The sequence below is a fragment of the Theobroma cacao genome, chromosome 9 (assembly GCF_000208745.1).
Source record: "Theobroma cacao cultivar B97-61/B2 chromosome 9, Criollo_cocoa_genome_V2, whole genome shotgun sequence".
NCBI classification, from domain to species: Eukaryota; Viridiplantae; Streptophyta; class Magnoliopsida; order Malvales; family Malvaceae; genus Theobroma; species Theobroma cacao.
This window is the reverse complement of record NC_030858.1, coordinates 31,254,723-31,281,956: the sequence shown is the minus strand read 5'-3', so window position 1 is coordinate 31,281,956 and position 27,234 is coordinate 31,254,723. Positions and strand designations below refer to the sequence as shown.

Here is a 27,234-nt window from a genome sequence, read left to right as displayed (position 1 = left end):
CATTCAGTTAATAATACTCATTTTATTTTCCAAAAGTGAAAAAGCAAAAAAAAATAAAAAAATAGCATTATACGAAATATAGGAAAAGAAAAATGAATCATTATTGGAGAAAAACTTCATCTACTTGTCCAACATAAAGCATTAAAAATTTGCCTACTGCAGTACCTCTCTGCCTGCATAGAATTTCAACTTACACGAGCTTTAGTTAGTATTTGCTCCTTGGGTAGAAAAGTCCACTTCCAGGTTTTCTCTGCCTGCAACTGGCCTCTTCCTTCACTGCTTAATTTCTGGGTTAAATATTGGGTAATTAATATATAATCCTTTTCTCCCATTTTCCCACACCCAAAGCTGACTGCAACTCGACATTTAACTCTACATAGTCTGATAGCACTCAGAAACACATCAATTGCTGTTGTACTACAAGTAGATCATACAAGCCAAAGCGGTTCCATCCTTACGTCTTGTCTTCAGTAGGGATGAATCACTCAAGAGTTTGTGATGCTTCCGGGGGCTGACAAGCAGTCACTGAAGTAAGTTCTTTGTACCACTCATTTTCTTCACGGTTAATAAAGTTGGCCTCTGCATTTAGATAAAAAAGTCCATCAACTCATGCAACCTATTTTTCCACATAAAACCATGCAAACAAAGGTACCAACGTTTACCCCCCTACTAGGTATTCTCATCAGTAATTTGATAAAATAAAGTCCATAAACCTCAAACAAGAAGTATTAAGTAAAAAATCAATATTCTGTACAAACTAAAGAATGCCATTTTCGCTTTGAACTTGGACCTTCCATCATTTGGTTGGACTTGAACACGAAGTCCAGATATTTATAGATATTAGTAAAAGGCTTAAGGGCTCAGACAAAGGAGTGCTCAAATAAATTATTTGCGACTTGCCTGACAAAAATACATCACGATAATCATCATCATCATATACAAATTGTGGAGGATCAGGGGAACCGATTCCAACAATGGTGCTTCCACTGCATTATGTATATTGAAAAACAGCGATGAGTGTTCACTTTGCACCAATTAAGATAATTGGATGGTGTGTCAAGAAAAGTAGGTGTAGCCATCGCACCCAACAAATATATACTGGCACATACATCTAATTAACATATAATTAAATAAACTGCCAAAACTGATGACTCAAACAATTTGAAATTGAATATGTTTTTTTTTTCTCATTCTTTTTTTTTTAAATATGGATTTTCAAATGACACTCAACAACAGAGCTTTGCAAATAGCAGCTCCTTTGTTATTATGGCATAAGAATCCTTTTGATGGGTTTAACGACTTATTCACACATTTTCCCTAGCCCATCTGTCTAAGTGCAAAACATCAGGTCTCATTGAGTCTGAACATAAGTTTATGGTAAAAGCTGGAAAAAACATCAAAATTTAACGAAGTACTGCACATATTATACCTCCCAGACATAAAAACAGCATCGTATTGTCCGCGACCAGCTGCAGTTACACGCTGCTTGAGCCGTTTAAGAGATGGTAGAACTTCAAAGGCAGGAGGTTCTGCAAAGAATATACAGAGATTCATGTAAGGCAATACATCTCTAATTCTACACTTAGCATGGCTCACTTTGACTTCCACTGAAAATAAGCATATTTATAAACTCACTCAGCCTAAATTAAGTTCAAAGTTTGGATTCAAGATGTGAAGAAGGGATAATTTGATGCATAAAGGCTGTGACAGAGATATATACTCTAATATTTCACCAAAAACCTTCCTCTCAAGAAATTAAGTCAATTATTATCTGAAAGAAACTTCACCTGATTATATATGCATCAAGAAAGAAAAAGGTAAGAGAAGACACAATTGATTCTTCAAGTATTCATACCCAAATCATTAATACAGACATCTTGGGATATTCCATTCCTTGAAATCTTCTCCAGCAATGCCAAAGGATCAACCTTACTAGTTTGATCTAGTCGAAGACACTGAGAAATCAGAACTTCTCTTAGCTATTAGCTACTGCAAGCAATAAAAGTTGTACAGAATTTTGTTCAGCATTGCCCTAATATATTACCTTGTAAACTTCAGCTGTGGAACATGACTCCTTAGGCTTTATAAGAACCATTGGAATGTCCAAAGGAAGAGGTGGGAATATATCTTGAACAACCTGGGCGTATCAGCACAGAGTCCATTAACCATGCATGTACAGCAATAGAGTCTATAAATTTCATTCCAATTGAATGAGGTTGCGTCATGATTATGTGCAAACTCATAATAACTACTATCAGAAGACAGATCCAGGCACAAAAATTCCTCTCTAAAAATAAATACACATACAAATATACAGTAAGTCTATGAGTTGTACTTCCAGTCCTAACAAAATATTCTGACAAATTCAGGTGCTAAAGGATCAAAGGAAGCTTAGTTATGGGCACAATGAGGTTTTCATCTTTATATTTACACCAAGAAAAAAAGGGCATGAATTGAATATGCATTAGAGTTTGTCCAATTCAAAATTTGAAATAAGAACTACAAAAAGTCAGAAATGACACTCTAATGTGCTAAAGAACCCAGAAAAAAGGCATGACTTGAATATGCTTTAGAGATTGTTGAATTCACAATTCGAAATGAGAACCACAAAAAGTCAGAAATGACCCTCTAATGCGCTACACAACTCAAATGATAGTTCTTGTATCAGTGAAAAGAGAAAGGGCAACGCAAGAACTGAAGGTATTGTCAGAAATGGACTATAAAACTGGCCTTCTTCCCTAACACATAAATAGTCAAAACATTCCTGACAATGTGTTTTGCAATCAAACAGCAAGGTTGTAATACAAAAGGAAACAAATTAACATCTCTGAGCAATAATTACGGTATGCTATTAACATACCTCACCTCGACCGGTACAATATGCTGCTCCATGTGAGAAAAAGAATGGGATATCCGAACCGATCTCACTTGACCATTCCTGAAGCTCCTTCTCAGTTGCAATACAACCATTGAACTGATTAGCTGCCCAAAGTGCAGTTGCTGCATTGCTGCTTCCACCACCAAGCCCTGCTCCAGTAGGCACCTTTTTATCAAGATGAACCTGCCCATTTTATTCCACAAAAAGAATATAACCAAAAAAATGGCTTTCCAGATAAACTCTAATTTCTCAGAAGCACATATATATTAAAATCAAACATAGAAATTCAAAGTTTATCTTGTATCACGTGTCTAACCCAAAAGAAGTTGTTACTGCCAGTTTTTTTCCTGTAGAGGTTAAGGGCTTTAATAATCTGCAACAAGGAACAAAAATTTAAGAACACAAGAGAAAAAGGGGACCCTGGGGATGGGGGAATCAACAGATTGCAGTTAGTTAAAAACCTCACCAAATTTCTATCATCAAGGGGGACACCAGAGACATTGCTTGACAAACGATCCTTAGTTTTGGATGGTGACAAAGAGAATTTAATTATATCCCCCAGACTAACTGTCTGGATCCACAAACAAGGGTAAGGGGTCAAAATCAGACTTTGGGGGCAGAAAATTCAAGGGAAACATAGCAATACATATATCTCAATTCGAAAAGTTATAAACTTACATGAAAGAGAGATGCTAAATCATGATACCCATCTTCCCTTTTGTTGGTTATTCTCAAGAAAACATTAATCTATTAAAAGAAAAAAAAGGCTATGGGCTGTTACAATTGAAAACAAAATTTGATAAAACTAATGCATCAGAAATTATCAAGTCAAGTCAAAGCAAAGAGAATAAATTACCTTACAAGGTGAGAACAATGTAAGTCTTGAAAAAGAAGCTTGCTTGTCCACCTCATCTGCTAACTTGTTTAGCCTCTCATCAGGGTCATATACAATCTAAGCAAAATAAAATAAACTAAACTCATAAAATCCAACTCAAAATATTAACTTTTTAACATAAATCCAAAGCAGGACCAAGAAAGAGTAAAGAAAGAAGAACCTCTAGCTGTTTCTTGGATGCTTTGGGAAATGGCGTTCTTCGAAATTGAAGTTTTGTTTGGGGAGTAATTGACAGGTGACTGTTTTTGGAGGAAGGAGGGAAGAAGAGACTATGGTCACAGAGCAAATGAGAGGAAGCCATGGGGATTTAAAGGTGAAGTTTTGTAATCCCAAAGTGCATGGAAAAATCGTCTAAATAATTGAATTCTGATAATTATTGTACTTTGGAGTTTGGACAAATGAAATGGGTTGAAGGCCTTCAGCAAAGAAATGGAATGGAAGCCTATTGTTTGTCTTCGCTTCTTTCTGTGTTAGGTGACAGTCATATTTTTTCCCAACTCGCAACAATTGATAAGCAAAGAGAAACGGGTTACAGGCGGACTGTTGAAACGTAGGATAAACTTAGTATTCGAGTTTTATTGTTGGGCTGGGCCCAATCCAAAAATAGTAGTTTATGAATTACTATATTAAAAAGAAAAATAATGAAAAGTTAAAGGTTTAAAAACAAAAAAAGTGCCTGAATTTAATTAAATCTATCATCAGGGTTTTTTTTATTATAATTAATTGAATTTTCATACAATTATTTACACTCAATTAATTTTTTATGTGGATTAAAATATTGATGTTGTTAATTCTTTTTGTAAATTAAAATAAAGATATCACGAAATAGAAAAAAAAACCTAAAAGTGTAAAAGATATCTTCTTAAATTTTTATATCAACATGCGACATGGATAATTTTTCATTATCATATGGAATTAGATTGTAAATAATTGTAAGAGTATTTAATTAATTGTAATAAAAAAGATAAGAGATAATAAATTTAAAAAATAATGAATAAAAAAGTTTTTGAATTATTTTAAAATTTTCAAATAAATTTTATTTTTTATTATGTTTAATCAAACTCTTATATTTTATTTTAAGTCAAATAAACTTTTATGAATGATGATTGACTAATTATCATTAGTCAAATGCATCAGAACATTTAGCTCATTAGTTGGTGCATAATCTCTCTGTTTAAAGAGTAGGGTTTGAATTTCCCTTTTCTCAATTATAAAAAAAAAAAACGTAATACTGATATAGAGAGTGAAAAATATCCTATGACTTTATTACTATGTTATATTAACATGTTATATCATCATTAATTATAATATATTAATATATCATGTTATCATCAATGACATGTCAACATACACATAATATAAAATGATAAGTAATATTTTGATTAATCAATCATTAGATATAAGGGTTTACTCGATTCAAAATAAAAATTTTACATGAATTTGATTAAACGTAATAAAAAAAATTATTTAATTTTTTAAATAGTTGAAGATTTTTTTTAGATATTATGTCTAATTTTAATTAAGTTGAAGGGTTTGTTGTTTTTATATTTAAGTTAAAATAGAAAAAAAGTAAAAAATAAATAATAATAAAAAAAAGTAGGAATGAAACCGGTCTTACTGAGTGCAAAACACTCATTTACACCAAAGTTTTGAGCTTTAACTGAACGAACGAAAACTTAAAGATAGAAGGCATGGTAAGCGTTGGCGATGGCCCACGTTATCCTGAGCGAGTCGTCATCCTTGGCTTGAAGAGTTGAACTTGAACTTGAACCATGTTTTTTGTAGTAAAAATGTTAAAGAGTCTAGGTTGCATTGCTTTGCGTCCTCCTGGATTTGTTTATCCAGGCCAGGCAAGTAACTAAGCTAAGCAGAGTTGAAGCCCGAGGTGGAACACCAAAAAATGTCTGTCTCTGTTCCTTTGCAAACGCCAACTTCTCTAATCTCTCGCACAGGGCCTAAACTATGTTTTCACAACCAAAAGTACCTGTGCCCAACATCACTGAAGAGAAAGAGAAACCACCTCCGTTATGATCGGATTCCTACTCCTTTGAGAACCTTCAAATGCTCCTCCCAGAGACAGTCGGCTGATCAGGCCCAAGAGTATGAATTTGAGAGGCTCTTTTCAAACCTCAACCAAGCCACGCTCAAGAGAGAACCTGGTATAATTAGGAATTGCATTCTTAGTTTAATCATATTCATTTAATTAGTACTGTTTTAAATTTCTTTGATTTGTTTCGAGTTCTATGATCCCCTCCTGCAGGAAGTTTATCCAGTGCAATATTCCTGGTGGCGGGTACCACGGTATGCCCTTTTCTCAGCTCTGCTCTACATTGTTTGATTTTCTCTTTTAACTATGTTGTTTATCTATTTGATGTCATCTTGCCTATTGCTGGTTCATTCTCCAGGTGGGTGCAGGGATCCTGGCCATTCCTGCAGTGACACAAGAATCTGGATTTTTGGCCTCTGCTGTTGCTTGTATTCTTTGTTGGATTTTCATGGTAAAACTACTCTTAATTTGCAAAAGATTTGTGGATTTTCTGTTCTTCATTTTGATCTTTGTTTATAAATTTATTGTTTGCTAAGCTGTTTATAAATTAAATAAAGGAAATTAATCACTCCAGTGATTGAAAAACTGGGGCAGGTAGCAACCGGGCTGCTCATTGCTGAAGTTAATGTCAACACAATGTGTGAACTGGGTTCTGGTGGTGTTTCACTGGTATGTAACTCTGTATCACTCTCATCCCTTAAAATCAATTCCGCTCAGTTTCACACAACGTGCATGTGCATCCTTCGTAAGAACAAAAACATTTTATATTTTTAACTATTAACCACTATTACTTGAATTAAATTAAATTTTTCACTGATTTCTTGATTTCATACTAATTAATGTGAACTCTTAATTTATTCAAAAATATAGATTCTTAACTTTGAATTAAGCCAGATTACCTGTGCATGAGTCTCATGCGCAGATATAGGATTTGCTTTGATGAAAACATATAGGGCATTACAATTTCTGGTTATCTTTTAAGTAGCAACTAATTAGCAAAAGCTATAATAGCTAAACTAGAGGAACTTTAATGGCAAGTGGTCACCTCTTTGGTGTAGAACCGTAGAGGAAGTATGGTTAGTTGATTTCCATGCATGTCTCTTTGACAAAACAAATCCATATAAATTTTGTCAAACATCTTGCAGATTGACTAAGGGAGAGTTGCAAGAAAAGTGTAAGGAAAAAGAGAGGGAAACTAATTTTACTATTTTCAAGATTATTTATTTACTTATCTAATGGAAATCGTAGTCTTGGTAATTTCCTTTTACCATTAGGAATGTTGAGAATCGAAATCCAAATTTAAAATCTTGTTACCTACTGATATTTACCATAGTTTTGCATATTGATACTTTAGTCTCATTGTAGCTAATTAACATGCTTATACTTCCACATGGTTTATTTCAGGTATCTATGGCCAGGAGAACTCTTGGATCTGTTGGAGTTCAAATTGCTTGGTAGGCTGAGAAGTCATCAATTTTACATTTTACTCCTTTATATAATGTCATTATGTGTTAAAATGCAACTCAGTCAGATGTTTAGTTAGGGTCTATTATGGATGAATGATTGTTTGTCCTTTTCCCCGTCTTTTGAAGGAGTATTTGTCTGCTTTACTAGCTGTTGAGGAATTGGATGGACTTCATCTCAGAAGCCATCAAAATGCGTGCTTTATGTTCGTAAAAGAATGAACTTAAAAGCTGAAATTATTTTATTAGTTTTGGCGAAAATATAGTAACTGCATGATTATAACAAACAATTAAATTTTGTCGAGGTTGCTGTTTTCTTGATAAGCTTTTGTTTGTTTCTCCAACACCTTATAGATGTTTGCACATTTTAAGCTTTAATGCATGCAACGGCCATTGCCTTGTTACGTTATCTGGATGCTAACCCACTGTATATTCTGGATTGTTTTGTCAAACCGAGTCTTTAATTTTTGTTGTTTACTTGTCTTGCAGTTGGTCATACATATCTATACATTACGCCCTTCTTGTTGCCTATGTGGCTCGTTCTTCAGATATCTTGACAAATTATCTTGGCATTCCATTGTATGAGCCTGAATTCTATTTCTAATTCTCTCAGGCAACTTAATACCAATTAGATCTCTTGATTTTGCTTTCTATGATTAATGTATCAAACAGCTGCTTTATGTTTTTTTAGGTATTGATGGACAGCCTTTGATTGCAGATGGGAAAGTGCAACATTGTTCTCATTGGTCTTGGGAGGCATATGCTACTTTGGAAGGTTGGTGTTCTTTAAACAATCTTCTCTGCTGTTTTTATTATTACATTTACATGATGTTCTGATGTTGTGAGTGAGATCAGTCTCTTAGCACACTAGAGGGAATACAAAAAGTTGCATCAACCCTGTTTTGGCCACATAAACAAAAGTTTGGTTTCTCCTTCTTGATATAGAATGTTTCCCTGAATGAACATAATCTTCCTAGCTATATCACCGGATGAAATTTCTGGGTCTGTTGGCATAGGATGTGCCTCATACAGTCATACCTAGAACCTAATATTTTAAGTTGAAATTGCCTTTACACTAATTGATGCCTTGTAGTTTAAGGGAAAAAGAAAAACAAAGATAGAGCATTAGACTACAGAATATTTTAACTTACAGTGTTTGATATTTCAATATAAAGCCCAGCCATTCATTAATAGGCCACAAAATCTAAAGCTAGTGTTCTATGATCATAGAGTTGAGGACATGTTCCAGTTCCTTTTTTATTCTTTTGGTAGGCTTCAACAGACATTTTCTCTTTCTTTTAGAATGAACAAATTAAGATTGACTTTGGCTCATTTTCAACTGTAGCCAGCGCTTTATTGGTGCCATTAATGGGATTCTTGTGCTCGGAATCATTGCTTCTTTCGCTGCTCTTGTGGTAATTTCCTGACTTTAATCAACAATATGATTTAAATTTCATTACTTGTGCTAAATCATAAGGTCCTTTCTCACATTCGTGAACACAATTTTGTTTCTTTTAGAATATATGTTCTTTGTTTCTTATTGATGAAGAATCGACCTTCTATTTCCTTCTTGATTCTCTTTCCCCTTTGGCCTCTACTATGTAAGACAAATACTGAATAACTTTAAAAATTTTTATGATCATATTAGCGAGAAACAATTCCTTATTCTTACGAAGGGGAACTCGTGGAAGGATCAATTGAGAAGAAGATAAATAAAGAAGAAGAAACAATTCATCTTTCTCTCTACTCAAAGAGCGAAATTTGAATCTCTCCTCCCAAATAAAAAAATGTAATAATTTTATAAATTTGAGATCTTTAGCAAGACTTGTTCATTTTACTGAGTTTGCTCTTCAATATATCTGATTACTGTCAACTCTTTATGCATTAACACGACTAAAAAAATGGTGTTTTTCTCCTATCAAATGTGTTTCTTTTATATTGATAAGCTTTTTTATTTAGGCTGTTGCAAGTGGAGGCCTAGAATGGGATAGTCTTCTGAAAGCAAACTTCGAAGCTGTTCCTATGAGTATACCAATAATTGCTCTGTCATTTGTTTACCAGGTAACATCTTTAACCTATAATAATTTAACCTTTAAGTTTTTGTAACATCTTATATCTGCTTTCTTCAGAATGTTGTACCAGTTCTCTGTACAAATCTTGAAGGAAACATGTCAAAAGTAAGGTGACAGATCTTATCATTATATGCTTATAGGATTTCATTCCCGTCCCCTCCATTTTTTTTCAGGTCAAATGTTAGCACATTACTAATCTATTGAATCTGATGATCAAGTTTCTATCATGGGGGCACAGCATTTTTGTCATTGTTTTGATCATGTTTGATTCTGACAAAACTAGTTTTGATCGTCAACAATCGGAATGATGGAAATTTAAGGCGATGGATGAGAATAGTTGTTAATCCAAATATTTTTTAGTGCCTGCTTTCTTTGTTTCAGCTGTCATTGCATCCTTAAGTTTGCTCCCTCTGATAAATCTTGTTTTCGCAGGACTGCTATTGTCCTAGGCACAGCTATACCGCTTGGTTTATTTCTTGTCTGGAATGCTGTTATTCTAGGATCTATTACAAATCTTGAAATGGGCACTGATAAGATGATAGACCCACTGCAACAATTACGATCTAGTAATGGAGTTGTTGGAGTAAGTTCTTGCTTGAAAGACTTGAGCCAAACTTCAGATTGAAAGGGAGCAAATTGAGTTTGAAAGTGACACCACTTTTGTTAATTTGCAGCCAATAATCGAGGTGTTCTCGCTTTTTGCAATTGCAACTTCTTATATTGGGTTTGTTTTGGGCCTTTCAGATTTCCTGGCTGACTGTGAGTCTTCCTTCAACTTTGTTAGTGATCTTATGAGCATCACCTAGCTTATACATGAGTCGAACATTTAGAGTTTAGATTAATTCTCTGATATTTTCCTGATTCTACGTCCATAACCATTGATTGATAACTGCATCCCTGTGCATGCGTATGTCATAACAGTGGAAGGTTATTTTCAATCGCCTTTCTGAAAAGGTTTGCCATACATGGGCTCTGCTATGGAACTTCCAATTTTTAAATCATTTCAAAATCAACTAGATCGATATTAACATCCGAGCATTTTATGTATGATTGGTGCATGTACTTCTTACTCAAAGAACAGTGTTCGAATTCTCTTCCTTCAAATAAAAAAAAAAAACTAGATTGATATCACAATTCAAACCTCCAAGACAGTTGATGCATAAACACTTTGCATCATAATTACTGTTTTGTATGATAATAAATAATCGGAAGAGGTGTTCTAGAGGTTGAACCTGTTTACTTTCAGCACACTGTCTCCTTGCACTGATTGCGTTTCTGTTTCAAAAATGTTGTTTCATGAAGATATTCAATTTTTTGTTCTCATTTTCCAATTATTTCAGTGCTGAAACTTCCGACCGGTAAGAATAGACCTCAACCCTATCTCTTGACTTTGATTCCGCCCCTCGGACTTGCTTTGCTAGACCCAGAGATCTTTTTTAAAGCCTTGGACTTTGCAGGAACATATGGAGGTAATTTCCTGAGACATTTTTCTATTTTTTCCTCTCTCTCTGAACACCCATTGATGTAGTGATAAATTAATTTGTTTTCCATTTTGCATAATTTTTGAACTTAAACATAATCACAATACCTTGCCATGCAAACAACTGCGAGTTCGTTTGCGCTAGTTTTGATTAAAAGCTTCCATTCCTTTGCCTTGCAAACATCTGAAAGCTATCAAAATTTTCCATGTTTTTGCCAGTACTAGTATTGTTTGGAATTCTTCCTGCTGCAATGTCTTGGTTAGATCGGTACTCCAATTCATCCAATTCATCGACATCTTTGAAACTGCCAGAGCTTGTTCCTGGAGGAAGGCTTACGCTTACTCTGGTAATGGGATGTGCAGGAGGGGTCATTCTTACAGAAGTACTTAAGAACTTCGGGCACCCATGATTGTCAACAATACTTAATCTTTTGTGCAGTAAACTGAAGTAAATATAATGTACTTGAATTGCATTTCCGAAGAGTTTCACCAATTTAAATTTGTTCTTTCCTTTTGCCTTCAATACTACTTTTCGTTGCTATTAATCTTAATTGGAGGATGATGAGGGTTGATTGATTTAAATTTTAGTATCGGAATATTTAATTCAATGGTGGCTGCATATATTTATTTATTGAAAAAATTATTGTTGAGTTTGAATCCTTTTCTTTTAATAAAATAAATTAATTTAAAATTCTAAGAAAGCAAAGGTTTTTATAGGGAGAATGTCTTATTAATTTATCGATTATTTTAAATATATCTTTATAGAATATGAACTCCCTAATTAATCCCGTTTGCAGAGATGTTGTATTGGATAATTCTTCTAGAAATGTTAATGTCAAAAAGGAAAAATGTTGTTGATTCCTTTAGGAGATTTAAGCTTATACAAACGAAATGAATATTGAGTATTGAATAAAAAAAATATTCTTAGCTGGAAAATTGGAATTCTAATATAATTCTTGATGATACATTGTCAAGATGTACAACCGTTTAGATTTTGAGGTTCGTCCTTTGCTTTAAGAGAAAATTGTGAGGAATAATCTTCTTAATAAGAAGATTTCAAAAATAATTATAAAAATAAATTTAATTATTTTTAATTATATTTAGTTATAATTTGACAAAAATACACTTTAAATTATTTCAAATAAATTAAACTATTCATCACAATTTTTTTCCATCTCCGTCTATGATTTTGATTTCCTTCTCTCACTATCTAGCTCTTTCTAATTTTATTGATTTATCTTTTCGGTATCCGTTTGCTGTGTTCTCGATTTTTCTTTCCTGGGCTTTCAGGACACTAAACGATGGTTTTTGATGTGCTTGAGGTGAGTCATTATTTGGAGAATTGGATTTTTAGGTATTTTGGATGAAATTAAAATGGTTGAAATGATCATAAATATTTGAAATAATTTTTAATTGAATTAATTAGGAACTTAGACACTAATGAACTTAAAAATTTGAAATTTATAAACTTAGGGTTTAAAAGAGAATTTTTTTCGATTTTCAGTCGAAATAAGTATTTTAGATAAGAAAAATTATGTTTTGATTTGTATAAAAATGTTAGAAACATTTTAATTGGTGTTAAATTGTAAAAAAAAAAACAAAAAGAAATGAAGAGAGTGAAGAGAATTTGAAGTTTTAGTTTGCAAGTAATAATAACATCTTAGGCATTAAAGTATAACAAAATTTTTTTGAACATGGAGTGTAACAACAATATTTTTTCAATATAGCATGTAATAACAACATTTTTTTCAACATGATGTATAATATGTTTTTGTTCATAGCATGCAACAACAATATATTTTTTTTTCAACATGACGTGTATCAACATTTTTTAACCATAACGTATAATATGTTTTTGCACATAGCGTATAACAAAAACATTTTTTCAACATGACGGGTAACATCATGTGTACTTGAATATGAAAAAATTTCATGAAAGGTAATTTTGTCTAATTTAATTAAAAATAGTTAAAATTATAAAAAAATTATTTTTAAAAACATCTTATTTTTAAAAGTTAAAATACCCTTTGCTTTAAAAATTAAAAATTTAAGTTTCGTTTTCTCATTTTAGAGAAGAGAATTTTGAGATATCTTATGTAAGGTATTTTTGTTTCAATGAATAAGGTTTAGAAAGTGATTATTATTTTATATTATATTAAAAGTGATTATTGTTCGTTAGCATTCGCTTACCAATGGGGTTTTTTTAAATCAACAAACGATGGAATAGGAAAAAATAAAAAATAAAAAGTAATTATTTTTGTCTAATTAAATTATTGTAAGTTATGTATATTTTTGTCGAGGCTTTCTAGACTTTTAGGTTTACTAATTAATGAGGTAAAAATAGATGACAATGTATGAAATCAATATACTAACAACACCTCAAATATCAACAGAGATGAGTTTACTATGTCTTTCCTTCAATTTGCCAATGACACGGTAATAGTTTGCAAGCCCCCTTCTTATAATTTGTTGAATGCTAAAAGGATTTTGATATGTTTTCAAGCTATTTCGAGTCTCAAAATCAACCTTAACAAGAGCTGTCTCTACGGTGTTGGCTTGGACCAAAGGCTTGTTGAAGATTGGCAAGTAGAATATCTTGCACAGTTAGCCTGTTACCAAGTAACTATTTGGGACTGCCATTAGGGGGAAAGTCCAATTCTTTGAAAATATAGTAGTCAGCTGTGGACAAATTTGAATCTAAACTATCTACTTGGAAGTCACACCATCTGTCTTTGGGTGGTAGACCTACTCTCCTTAATTCCTGCTTAGTAGTTTCCCAATATTCTTCATGTCTCTTTTCTTGATTCCCATTGGTGTTACGGAGATATTAGAAAAAATTCAGAGACACTTTCTTTGGGTGGAGCTTAAGGGAATAGAAGATGCACCTTGTTAACTGGCAGACTATATGTCTCCGAAAAGACCTTGGTGGTCTTGTGTGATTGATATCAATGTTCAAAATAAAGCGCTTCTTAATAAATGGATATGGAAGTTTGGTAACAAGACGAGCAACCTATGGAGAAAAGTTATTGAAAGCAAAACGGGGTGCAGTAGAGACAGCCTCTTCCCTGTTGAGGGTGTTCACGTATGACTTCTAGTATTTGGCTCAGTATCATTAGTCTTCTTGTTCACTATGATAGAGATAGCCAAGTTACAAAAGTTGGTTTTGGATTATTAGTGGGGAATGGTCAAAAGATAAGTTTTTGGCATGACCAATGGATTGAGGGGATAATTCTTAAGTTTAGCTTTCCAAGAACTCACGCCCTCGCCACTAATAAAAATGGTACTGTTGATAAGTATGGTGTATGGGAGGGAGATGAATGGCAGTGGTGTCTTGAGTTAAGAAGGAACATGTTTGATTGGGAGCTTGATCAATGCGAGGCTCTCCATAATATTTTGAAAGACGAGGCCTTAGATGTGAACCTTGACGACAAACTGATATGGAGAGACACTCCCAGTGGCTACTATTCTACTAGTTCTTACCGTTCCCTCCAAGGACCTGCTATTCAAGGTGAAAACTATTAGATATCACTTTAGAGTGGCCTTGCTCCGTTAAAGGTGGAAGCTTTCTATTGGCTCATTCTCAAAGGAGAAGTCATGGTTCTTGATACTCTTTTAAAAAGAGGTCTTAGTGAAGCAGTTTGTTGTCTTTTTTGTATGAAAGATGTTGAAATCATTGGCCATCTTTTTTTTATCTGTAGTGAATCCTGGGCTTTATGGTATCTTTGGGCAAGCAATTGGGTGTTGAAATGGGTCATTCATAAAGACCCTCTTGTTAATTTTTTATCTTGGAATGAAGTTACCTAAACTATCGACAATTTGGAAATTTGGAGGATGACTTTCCCAGCGATATTCTGGACCATTTGGTTGGGGAGAAATGATGCATGCTTCAATGGTAAGCTTTGAGATGGTCATCACATTTTTGACATGGTGAAATTACGAGTAGCTTGGTGGGCTTACGCAAAGTGGCCATATTCTAATTTATCTATTCAAGACCTTGTGAGGTTTCCAAAATCAGCAATGGTCCCTTCAAAACCTTTGAAAGGAAAACTTGATGTCAAGTGGCAAGCCCCTCTGGATGGAGCCCTCAAATTTAATATTGGTAGTGCTTTGAGTGGTAATCCGGGTGAAGCTGGAATTGGAGGGGTTTTAAAGGATGTAATGGTAATGTTTTGCTGCTTTTCTCTTTCTCAATGGGAATAATGGATGCCAATACCACTGAGATTAAAGCTTTATGTAAAGCTCTTCCAATGTTTGTTACTACTAGATGGAGCTCCCAAAAGGAAATCTTTGAAAGTGACTTTGAAAATGTTGTTAAATGAGGTTTAAACCCAATCACAGCCTCTTGGAAATTAAGGCCTCCCTTTATTCAGATTATGCACTTTAAATCTATGATTGACGGTTGTGAAATTGTCAAAATTCCTAGGTCCGCTCATGAGATTGCTGATTCTCTTGCCAAATCAGGGGTAAGTAGAGAAGTTGATTTTATACGGATGTTACCTCCAGCGGATGATGAATTATAACTGCTCTTCCTCTGTTCTTACTTGCTGCTTGTTTTGGTTATGTTATGCTTTGTTGAGTTGCTATGATAGGGCTGTTATATTTTACTATTGGTTAATTCAGCTTTTGGTTTTTGACTGGGGCTTTTCTTTCCTTTTGAGAAGTTGGGTTAATGCCCTGTTGTGGCTACCATGGTGGCTCTCATGGGGTCCTAAGGAGGGTAGTTTGAACTGTACAGGGGTGATCATTCCATTGCTCTTTGACATGCAATGGCTTGAAGTGATCTTCGAAGTGTACGGGGGTATTCTTTTCTTTTGCTCTCCTCTCGCAGATTTTGTGTTTGAACAAGGAGTTTTTGTTTTAAGTTTTGATAGGATCATCTCTGTCTGGTTGATTAAGGTTTTGCTAACCGCTTTTTGCTCGATGGGGGATGTACATGCTGATTTTCTAGGGAAGGCAGGGGTGGTTTGATGCTGCAAATCTGTTTTTGTTCTTTTGCCGCCTTTCTTGGTGGCTTGGAGGTTAATTCTCCTCCTTGATGATGGCTGTAACTTTATTCTTTATTATGAATGAACTCAGCTTTTCAAAAAAAAAAAACTTAAAAATAAATCCAAATTCTATGTATGATCATTAAATTTTAATTTTAATTTTTTATTTTACTCACTGAATTTTAATTCGTCCCAATTAGATTATTGAGTTTTGATCAAATTCTAAATTTAGATTTTGTACTCTACCAAAGTATTGGATCTAGCCTCTTGATTATAATTCATATAAATCAAGTTTTTATATTTTCAAAATTTATTAATATCAGTTCAATCATTAATAAAATCAAGTTTTCTCCGTCAAAGTTGTTGACATGACATTGATCATGTTGATAATGCTAACTTTAGATGATCGAATTTTGAAATTAGTTTTTATATTTTATCAAAAGATTAAATTTAATCTCTTAAATATAATTTATATCAATGGATTTTTTATATTTTTAAAATTTATTAATTTCAATTCATACGTTAGCATTGTCAAGCTTCTTTCCTAAAGTTGTTAAGTGGCGTTGACGATGCGGATGACGTTGACCAATGTTAACATGATATTAATCAATGTTGACATGAAACCGATTGGAATCTCTTCAAACTTTCTATCCGATTCCAATTTGCGTCAGTGCCCTTCGTTTCTCTCTCTACATCGTACAATGTATCATTTTCTTCCACCTCTTTAATATTTTCTCTCAAACACAACCATAATTGTTTTAACCTTTCTTCCTTATTCTCTGTCTATATCACACGACTTTTGGTTCTCTAGTATTCTTATAGTAGACTGGGTTATGGAAAGCTTGATGCAAATGCCTCAAATTGACCGCTTGCTTGAATATATACCAACTTTTACATCTCAATGGAATTTCTCCATTGTTGTACCACTTTTTAATCCTAATTAGTATGGTTAATTGATAAGCTTTTATTTTAAATTCTTATTTCTTTCTTGATTTTTGATTAATTTTAATTAGTTTAGGGATTAGTGTTTATTTTACGTTTTAATCATTTGGCTAGCAATTAAACGTCACGTGCCACCCAATATGCCGCATTGCATTTTTTTTTTGTCAATTTTACTTCAAAACAAATAGATCTTTAAAATTTCCATGTTAGCATTGGTCAACGTTATGTTAACATTAGTCGACATCATGCCAATTTCGGTCAACACCATGTTAGTACGGCCACATCAGCAACTTAATTTAATGGTGGATTTAACAAATTTTGAAAGTCTAAAGTTTTAATGTTTACAATTTAAATAAAAAGACTAATAAATCCAACATTTTAATAGAGTACATACATTAAATTCAAATTTTGACTTAATTTTTAAAATTCCAAAAACTTCTAAATTAACATGGTCAATGCTATGTGATCAACAAGTGTAATGAAGGAAACTTGATAGTATTAACAATCTGATTGATATTAATAAATTTTAAAAGTATAGAGATATTTATATGAATAATAGTACAAAGATTAAATTTTACATTTTGGTAGAATATAGAGGGATTAAGTTCAGAATTTGATGCCTTTCCAAAAAAAAAAAAATCAGAATTTGACCTTCAATTTTTTAAAGTGTACCAAATGTAGTCATTTTTATCAAAATAAATGACCAAGAATGACATAATAGCTTCTGTTTTTTTTTTTGTCAAAGTGGTATTTCATAATTAGGTGACTGAGATATCGACCCATCAAAAGAACAAAAAAGGATTTTGGGATGTTATACCACTAAAAGCACCAGATATACCAACCCAAAATCTGAACAATCACCCTCTTCTCTACACAAAATCAAGCTTCCCAGCCTGCATGGGACACTGACATAATAGCGACTTAAACAACCATAATTTTTTTTTAAAATATCATGTTAACTTTTACGATTCAATTTTTTTCTCTATCATTTTGTTTTTTGTTTTAGTTAGAAGAGATAAATTGCAAAAAATAATTTGAAAAGAAAGAAAATGAGAAGACAAAAAGGGTAAAGAATTTTCAAAGATTTTTTAAATGAATGAATATATACTTAAATGGTTATTATATTGTTATTTCATAATTATTTGAATAGAATCTCTTAATGTGATCAACATTAGATACAATTTTAAAAATTTTAAACTAAATTGGTATAAATTTGAATTTAGTGACTAAAGTAAGAAAGAGTATACCCACAACCTTATAAACTTAAAAAGACGTTCTCATGCATAAATACATGATAATTATTTTTTTATTAAAAAGCAACAAAATAGATCACTATAAAAATCACATTTAAAATCATTTAAGTCGAGATAGAAGTTCTTACCAATTGAATCAACCTAGTATTAATGATTACTTACTTGTACATAATAATATTCACAATAAGTTGATTTTATGTATATTTTATAATTTTTGTTATACATTTTGAACAATGTCAAGGTAATAAATAAGAGAATTGAAAATGTTGAGCACTGTACCAATAATAACAAAGAGATTTCGATGTGGAATCTTAACTCTCATTGAGGAGCAAAGGTTAAGCTTGAACTATACATAATATATATACATCCTATAATAGCAAAGGAGCAAACAGTAATCTTATAATTTTATGCAATGTTAGAATCTCAAACTATATATATTCGAATTATACAAAATGCAGCCTTTAGACATACAAGAACTAGCTATATTAATGAAATATGTTTAAATATTTTGTGGATATTTGACCAACACAATTCCATTCTTTCATTGGTAACACATCAAAACCATATTTTCAAACAAAGAGGAACAAAAATGTTGAAATATTTAAATAATAAAAGAAAAGCCAAGATCATAACTGAATGTATGGTATTGCAGATATCTTCTGCTCAAAGACTAGTTGCAAGAACTTAGGATGGTAGAGAAGGAGGATACTTTCACTTGAATCTCCATTCAACTTACCACTGGCGTTAAGAGCAAAGTTATTAATGTAAATCAGCCTATTTATGTTTGTTTATAATCAAAGGCATGACAAAATGTTGATGTTTATCATGTTGGCATAGAGGGAAAGGGAACTTGATTTTGTATAAGAGGGTTATAGGTTTTAAAGGTGCTGTTTTGTTTTTATTTGCGCTCACAATAATTGTACAGGGACTTACTGGTTAAGACTTTAAATGGTAGGACGACTGCGATTTTTAATGAAATATAGCATAACAAAATGATACAAAGCAAAAAGAACATTTAAAGTTAGAATATTTAAAGTTTTATATAACTCTTAAAATTAAATTAAAAAAAACTTAGAGAAAATGATAATGACAGAAATTAACTAAGTAAATATATGATTTTTTTTAATATTTTATGTTAATTAAACTTCTAGCAAGAACCCTGAATTAATTTTAGATATTCAGACAGAAATAAAGAAAATGTATCAAATTTTTTTTATATATATCATTTCTCTTTACATGCAATTTTCTTCTTATTCCCCCTCTTCAAAATGTTTTGGGAACTGACAATAGAGAAGTCCATTTGTCTTATGGGAGATGGGAGTCACTCAAAAATTCATTCACTCTGAACTCAACTCAAAAGCCTTTCTTCTCTTTCTTTCTGATATTAATCTTATTGAAGGACACCATCAGGCTAAGACCTCTTCTTTGGATTTATTGTAATTATAATAGAAAAACTATGCATGTATAGTTTGCTTTGATACCAATTAGATCATGTCATACCAAAGTTTAGCAGTGATCACAGTTTCAGGAATTATACTTCAGCTTTCATTGAACAAGCATTCCTTGGGGCAACCTAGACCAGACTATTTCACTCTTGAAAAGAAAAGAGAAGACTACAATATTAAATGGCTACACCTAGTTGTAACCATCATATTATGAAAACAAGAATAAACAAAAGGGTTTCTCACAGAAATTTCAGTACATCAAACTAAAGGATCAAATATCATCACTAGCTGACTTCAACTGAGCAACTAAAAAAACCAATCTGACTTCTAGAAATATAATACCCTGAAATACTTCTTAATAAGCTACATAATCAGATTGAGGTAATTTTAGATCCTGTATCCTCACCATCTAGAGCCGCATAAGGTTCATTGAGATCAAAGTCTAGTATCTTAGGGGGACAAACCTGACTTCCTTCAGCTGCCTGACTAGCTGTTGGGAATAGTGGTTTGGATTTTAGATGTTTGCCCTCTGCTGGTGATGCTGTTTCATCCAATGGAGCTTCAAATAGTCGTTCACTAGGGTTTTTTGGGTATGAACCAGGTGTTTGGCTACTTGGGATGATCTTGTCTCTAAATCTACCTTCTACGGTTGATGGATCACCCTTTTCTTCATCAGGCTTCCTCGGGAACTTCTGAAATTGATCAAAACAACGATTGTTTTCAACGATTTGAGTAGCATCTGCATAATTCAGCTTCAGCTTATTTTCCCTTACCATGGTTTTCTTATCTATGAAATTATCGCAACTGAGCTCTTTCGCTAATGACTTCTCCATCTTTTTTTCTTCACGAGGCCAGTATGAATCTTCCCGTTTATATTCCGAAGGAGCTCTCTCTTGATCCGACTCAGTTTTCAACCTAGCCTTTCCTTTCCCTTCACCCATGTCCTTACCTAGAACAATATTGCTCCGTTGTTTCTGCTCTGAAGCTTTATTTGTCAAGCCCGAAGATTGACATTTATCAATCATCGGCTTCACTGTTGTTGAAGAATATTTTTGGTATGCAATACTTGACTGACCCAAATCAAAAGATTCTCCTCGAGATAGCTTCATAAGGCAGTAGGCAGCTTCAGGTATCTCATCGGAGGTGTATTTCCCGCATCGCTTGGCAGTGTTAGTCCATTTAGGAAGAGATTTCAACAGATCAGAACCTGACACCGAGCCTCTTTCTGTTGCACAACTAATCTGATCAACTTCTGGAGCTTCATCGTTTTCGGATACGCTTGAACAGCAGCTGTTTTTGTCAGAAGGAGGTGGCCTGATCCCTCTCCAACCCCTCTCAGGATGGTTCCTCATGTGCCCAAACAAAGATTTCATTGACCTGAAATCCTTTTTGCATATGCAGCAACTGACTTTCTCACTACCTTCTTGATCATTCGAGGGCAGATCAACAGCTCCATCGGCAGCTTTTGGTAAAAGCGTATTCTTCGAGATCCGTTTCTTGGCCTTGGCACGATGAAGATTTCTTGGCTGAAGCTTTGAAATCTTTCTATGGCGACCATTTTTGTTGCCCTTCATGTGAATCCTTATATGGCCTCCTAATGCCTTGCCCGAAGTAAACCCTTTGCTGCAAACGGGGCAGATATGCTGGCCACAACGTTTCAAGGTATTGGAGACCTTGAGCTTGAGAAAGAGTTTGTTTGACTTTGAGGGTGACAAATCTGATGTTTCCATCGAAGCAGACTCTTGTTCCAAGTTTTCAATCGCTTGAGCAGCTTGATCACCCATCAAACAGAAAGCAAAAATAACAAAGATTTCTTCCTTTTCAGTTTTCTCAAAGGAAAACGAAAAGAGTATAGAGAAGAGAAAGAGATTGGGATCTTAGAAGACAGGAATTATGACGGCATGTAAAGAGACAAATAGCAAGGAGTGAGGGGGTAATCAAGGTATTAGGGCAAAGAAAGAGGAAGAGAAATAGAGGAGCTAAGCTATATTGTAGGGGAAAAATCAAAAAGAGGGAAAAACTAAAGACCTTTGCTTCTAGGATTTTGGATAGACACGCCACATTGCGATAATCTCTCACAAATATTACGTGCAATAATGACGGTCTTCATTGAATTTCCAATGCATAACAGATTTCGACAGCCATTTCTTGTATCTTCAATGAGTATTTAATTCGGGTCCTTTTTTCTTTTTCGTTTTTCCCATAAATAGGAAAAGCCATTTCATTATTGCCAAATAAACCAAAAAGACCAAAACAATGATACATTTATATTAGAAAAAAAAAATTACATATTAGGTATTGTAATTCTTCTTTGTTTACTTCCAAATTAAAGCCATTGAATCATGAGTTACACTATTTTTTTGTTTTGGGAATGCCTCTTTTAATATTTTGAATTAAAGATCTTCAAATTAGAGATTTCATTATCAAACTGCTGGTGTATCCTTAAAGATAATTACACAAGGTCTTTCCTTTTTTTTTCCAAGAAAGATAATTTTATTAACGTCAAAAGAGAAGTCTTTTATACAGTAAACAAAATGAAAAGATTAAATTTACAAAGAAAAGTCCATAAAGTCCACTTCAATCTTTACTTTAAAATGATAAACTGATCAAGACTATGAAATAAATAGATTCAAGAGCAACCCAAAATCAAAATATTTTGCATTGAACTCATATACAGAAAGGGCAATAGGGTTTGAACTTATAAACATTTCAAATCAAAGGCAAGTTGATTGTTTTTTTAATATTTAATTAGAAATCATGTCAAAGCCTTTTTGTCACATCTCTAAGTAGTTAGACTGAGAGAGAAAGGGAGAGTTTTAATTTGTAATTTGTGAAACTCAAACCTTTATCCTCCTTATCTTCAATGCCATTTTAATCAACTTTTTTTTTAAAGCTGATACATATAATATTAATTTTTTATATAATTTTTACTTATTTAAGTTATTGTTTATTTAATCGGGGTATTTAACTGTAATTAATGGCTAGTACTAAATTATTAAGGTCCGATTTTGGATTGTATTTCACGATTTATTTGGATTTTAATAGAATTCAAGCACTTTTTTAATTAAATGAATTTGGATAGGATACTTTATAAAAAGCAGATACCTTACTTGTTTACATCCTTCCGTAAGGGGCTTAAAACTGAATCATAATTATACCATATAGTGTTAATTCTTAGACGTATCTAAACATTCAAAATCGCAGATAAAAGTATGAAAACTTAACAATTTGAGAATGAGAGATAGAGAGAAAGGAGGAAGAGATGTTTAAATTACATGACAATCTCTTAAAAGATTCAGGAAGATACTTCAAATAGAATCTCTCCTGGAGCAACAAACTATGGAGGTAAATATATATTTTTTAGCTTAAGCTAATATATATTTCATTCATATTATGACGTGTATTTATTTTTAAAATTATAAATAGTTTTTACACATCACATATAAGTTATTAGATGAAATGGTATTTGTTGACAAAGAATAATCCTTTCATAGAATCCTTTTTGGTCTTTTGTAATTTCTTGTAATTTTACATATTATATATATATGTATTAATTATAAAAAAAATAACTAATTAAATATTAATCTCTCCCATGAACTGTATTCTTGTTCACATAATTATAATTTGCGACTTTCAAGTTAATAATTCTAAACTTTAACTATTAACTAAAGCTTTAGATACATGCATCTATCATTAAAACAAAATATTCAAGTGCATGAGTACATGAATAACTCAAAGGAAATTAATATAATACCAAACTCCTGCGCATATATATCTCTTCTATAGATGATAAAAGCTTAAATATAGCTAAGGCTTTCTACATAATTGAGGGAAAAGAAGGGTATGAATATCCTAAAAGATACGATAAGCTCATGTTGTCATTTTTCCCTTATCACTCTTTGACCAAAACAGGTTGGTAATATCCATTTCTTTGGTATTTCAATAAAATAATCCAACTCATATATTGGGATAATTTTCTTAAACTTGATGAAGACACCTCATTTTATTCTGGGAATTGAAAAGCTTCATTTTCCCTTTTATCACTTCAATTATATAATTCTGTCTACCATTTGGTTATTATGGCTTCATTTATCTAATTGCAATTTTATTTCTATATATCATCATCCTTAATTACCCTTTATTTACCTAATTTATTTACTTCAATTCATCACTTATGCATATCATTCTCAACCTTCGGGAATTTTACTATCTTAATATCACATCATTTTCAAAAGTTTCTCTCGTCTCATTTGGTCTCAATTTTGTAACTCAGCAATATGTTTGATGGATTCTTATTTCATGCATCAACATTACTTCTCTATAAATATTTACACCTGTTCATGACAAGAAAAACATTGTCAAAATCTAAAACAAAATCAAATGAAAAGAAAATGCAAAATAAATGGAATTAGGCCCAATATAATAATATCGCAATACAACGTGGGTTAAGTTGAAGTCTTCAAGATAGAAAATGAAAAATGAAAGGAAACATACTCGAATGGCAAGCACTTGAGCAAGATCCGAACAGAAATTTTCTGCTCTATTTGATATCTTTTTTTTTTTAATTTTACATTAACTATTTAATAAATTTCTCACATTAGAATTTTCGGTTTATGATTTGAGGTTTTGAGATTAGAGTTTTTGATTAATAATGACATAATGTTCAAATAAGTTCATTAACTATTTTTAAAAAATTAAATAAGCCATTATTCTTTTATTTGGCTTAAAACAAAAACGCAAAGACTTGATTGAATACAATAAAAATATAAAGATTTCTTTTTAATTTTTAAAAATAATTTTAAGAGCTTTTTTAGATATTATGTCATTAATAATATAAAATTAGATATTTAGTGCAAAATTATTAAAAAAACAAACAAACAAGACACTAAATGAGGACAGAAGATTTTCATTCACAAGACCCCAACATTATTTAGCTTGATAACGAGTTTGAGCCCTTTGGTCGGAGGTTTTCTATTTGTCAAATAAAATAATTATTCAATTCATCTAATTAATCAATGCTTCCAAACTTTTCAACTAAAAAGTTATTAATACCCATAATTCAACATTGATGTGAGAAGTAGCATATGCTTTGAGAAAATCATTACTGAAAGAATATTTCTATATATTATTCACAAATGAAAACTCACAGAGCTTATGTTTTATGTACACAGCTACAAAGGGGATAATGGATTCAGTTATAAAAGAGGGAAAAACTAAAACTAAAAGTTAGTTAGAAACTAACTACTAATTACAGCTAGTAAAATAGTAAAAGCAGTAAGTAAACATAAATATTGAACACGTGTTCATTTTTCTCTATTTACACGCTCCACACGTATCCTCACTTAAGTAAGCACATGAGAGGCATGTGCCTGTCTTTTTTTTTTCACCATCAACTCTGCAACCAAGCTCTTCACAATCTTCAGTCCAAGTAAATACTCCCTCTCAAGATGAATGTTCATGGCGGAGCATGAATATCATGAATATTCATCTTGCCTAAGAGTTTATAATATTGTTTTGGTTGCAACCCTTTTGTAACCAAACTTGTAATTTGCCATTCTGTAGAAATATATATAGAATCAATCATGCTTGTTACTTTCTCACGGATGAAATGACAATCCATTTTTACGTATTTTGTACATTCACGAAACATATGACTTCAACAAATATAAATTGCAGACTGATTATTGTAATGAATCGAAGTTTGATTGCTACTTTATTATTAATGCCAAAATCAAATAACAAATACCTCAACCATATGACTTCACAACATGTAGAAGCCATAGATCAATACTTTGCCTCTGTTGAACTTCAAGCAACCATTGACTGCTTTTGGGACTTTCGGCTAACTAATGAACTTCCCAAAAAAACACAATATCCTGTGATTGATTTATGGGTATCAAGACAACTTGCCCAATCACTATCGGAATAAGCAAATATGATCAAATTTGAGTTTGATTTCATGAGTATTCCTTATCTTGAGGCTGATCTAAGATACTTCAATACTTAACATGCTACAGATAAATGATCTTGTCTTGGTTTATCCATAAATTGTGATAATACCTGAACTGCATAAGAGATGTTTGGTCTAGTAAAGGTTAAGTATAAAAGCTTCCCCACCAATTGTATATAACTTGTTGGATTAGTAATTTCCTTACTGATTTTACTCAACTTGTGACTATAATCAATAGGAGTTGTCATTGATTAAGTGCCAAGCATTCCATATTCTTTTAAAAAATCCAATGTATATTTCCTTTGACAAATAGAAATTCCTTCTGAACTTCTTGCAACTTCAAGTCTTAAGAAATACTTTGACAATGTATAAACTGTCTCTTCTAAGCCTCCATTCAAGAAGGCATTGTTGATGTCTAACTGTGATAAAAACCATCCTTTGGCAATTACTAATGCCAAAAAAAACTCTAACAGTGATCTACTTAACAACAGAATTGAAAGTTTCTTGATAATCAAAACCTTATTTTTGATTGTATCCTTTAGCAACTAAATGTGCCTTGTACCTTTCTATAGCACCATTTGCATTCATTTTAACCTTAAACATTCATTTACAACCAATTGCATAAGAATCAAAGGGCAAAGGAACAATAAACCATGTACCATTATCTTCCAAAGCCTTCAAATCACATTACATTGCATCTTTCTAGTGAGTTCAATTAACAGCTTGATTATAAGTGCTAGGTTCATAAGTTCGAGACAGAGTGGTGGTAAAGGTTTTATGTGCAGAAGATAAATTATTATAGGAAAGAAAACTTAGTGAGGATGTGAAGTAACTAATTAAGTAGTAGAAGGTAAATCAATTTGATAAACATCAAGGTACTTTGTATGCTTAGGTCTATTACTTTTCCTAGATAATGCAATAATATCAGCAATAGGACTAAAATGTATAGAAATAGACTCTACAAGACTATGTTCAGGAATTTGACTAGGTGAATTATGAGATATATCATTGAATTTTGATGGAGAATAAGTATTAAATGACACAATAGGTATAAATGAAGATGACTTAGCTAAAGAATAGGAATGTGGTGCAAAATTCACAATGTCAAGAGTTGAAATATTAAATTCAAAATCAAGCACACCATGTGTTTATGGAAAAGTAGAATGATCACTAGTATGCTGTAGAGACTAAAAAGGATATATATGTGTAATAACGTATAAGTCTTGAAACTCAACTGTTTGACATAAATGAAATCGTCATCAATCTTTTTTGTTTAGGTGCAATTGACCACTTAATTAAAAATATTTTTCCTAATAAGGTCTTAGATTTGACTTAGGTTCATTAAAAAAATAAGTTTTATTTTACGAAACAGATTAGATTTCGAAGTACAATTACATGTGAAGAAGGGATTAGCACCCTCACAATGCCCATTCAAAATAATACTTAATTAATTATGTGTTTTCTTTTTAGCTTTAATAAATGAATTTTATTTCAATATCCTAGTTTATTTTCCTCAACTATTTCTTCAATTTATTATCATTTTAAAACAATAAAATATCCTTTAATATTGAACATTCTTCCTAAATTCCGCAACCCTTTTGATAAAATTTAGAAAGATTTTCTCATCTAAAAATTTTCAAGAAAGTTATCCCTTATAACATCCTTGAAATTCTATCATTGAAGGACTTCCATTTATTTTATGTTAAGCATTCATTATGAAATTATATTTATAAAATTTAAATTCTTTATTTAACTATGTTTTTATTAATTATTTATATAAATAAATCTTTTTGGTAAAAAATATTTATAGGATTACCCCCAACC

At 32.2% G+C, this 27,234-nt stretch overlaps 3 protein-coding genes across 4 annotated transcripts; 1 reads left to right on the top strand and 2 right to left on the bottom strand.

Moving 5' to 3' along the window:
- LOC18590007 (4-diphosphocytidyl-2-C-methyl-D-erythritol kinase, chloroplastic/chromoplastic) lies at positions 80-4,295 on the bottom strand. 2 transcript variants are annotated; one of them, XM_018128508.1, is made up of 11 exons: positions 3,934-4,292; positions 3,735-3,830; positions 3,557-3,625; positions 3,345-3,449; positions 3,195-3,251; positions 2,861-3,061; positions 2,045-2,137; positions 1,856-1,955; positions 1,430-1,529; positions 901-986; positions 80-579 (listed from the first exon to the last, which is right to left on the bottom strand). In XM_018128508.1, the coding sequence occupies exons 1-11, from the start codon at positions 4,072-4,074 to the stop codon at positions 482-484; spliced, it is 1,146 nt and encodes a 381-aa protein (XP_017983997.1). In that variant the 5' UTR covers positions 4,075-4,292; the 3' UTR covers positions 80-481. The 2 variants fall into 2 exon arrangements, with proteins under 2 accessions (XP_017983997.1, XP_017983998.1); XM_018128509.1 differs by lacking the exon at positions 901-986 and having other exon boundaries at positions 467-579; positions 3,934-4,295.
- LOC18590006 (tyrosine-specific transport protein) lies at positions 5,544-11,411 on the top strand. The gene is made up of 14 exons (XM_007015259.2): positions 5,544-5,932; positions 6,034-6,074; positions 6,179-6,271; positions 6,415-6,489; positions 7,225-7,274; positions 7,773-7,862; positions 8,002-8,058; positions 8,629-8,698; positions 9,243-9,344; positions 9,413-9,465; positions 9,788-9,938; positions 10,030-10,114; positions 10,696-10,824; positions 11,055-11,411. Exons 1-14 carry the CDS (start codon positions 5,674-5,676, stop codon positions 11,243-11,245), a joined length of 1,446 nt encoding a protein of 481 aa, XP_007015321.2. The 5' UTR covers positions 5,544-5,673; the 3' UTR covers positions 11,246-11,411.
- Positions 19,832-21,244, bottom strand: LOC18590004. Its single transcript, XM_007015257.2, has one exon. It carries the CDS (start codon positions 21,242-21,244, stop codon positions 19,832-19,834), a length of 1,413 nt encoding a protein of 470 aa, XP_007015319.2.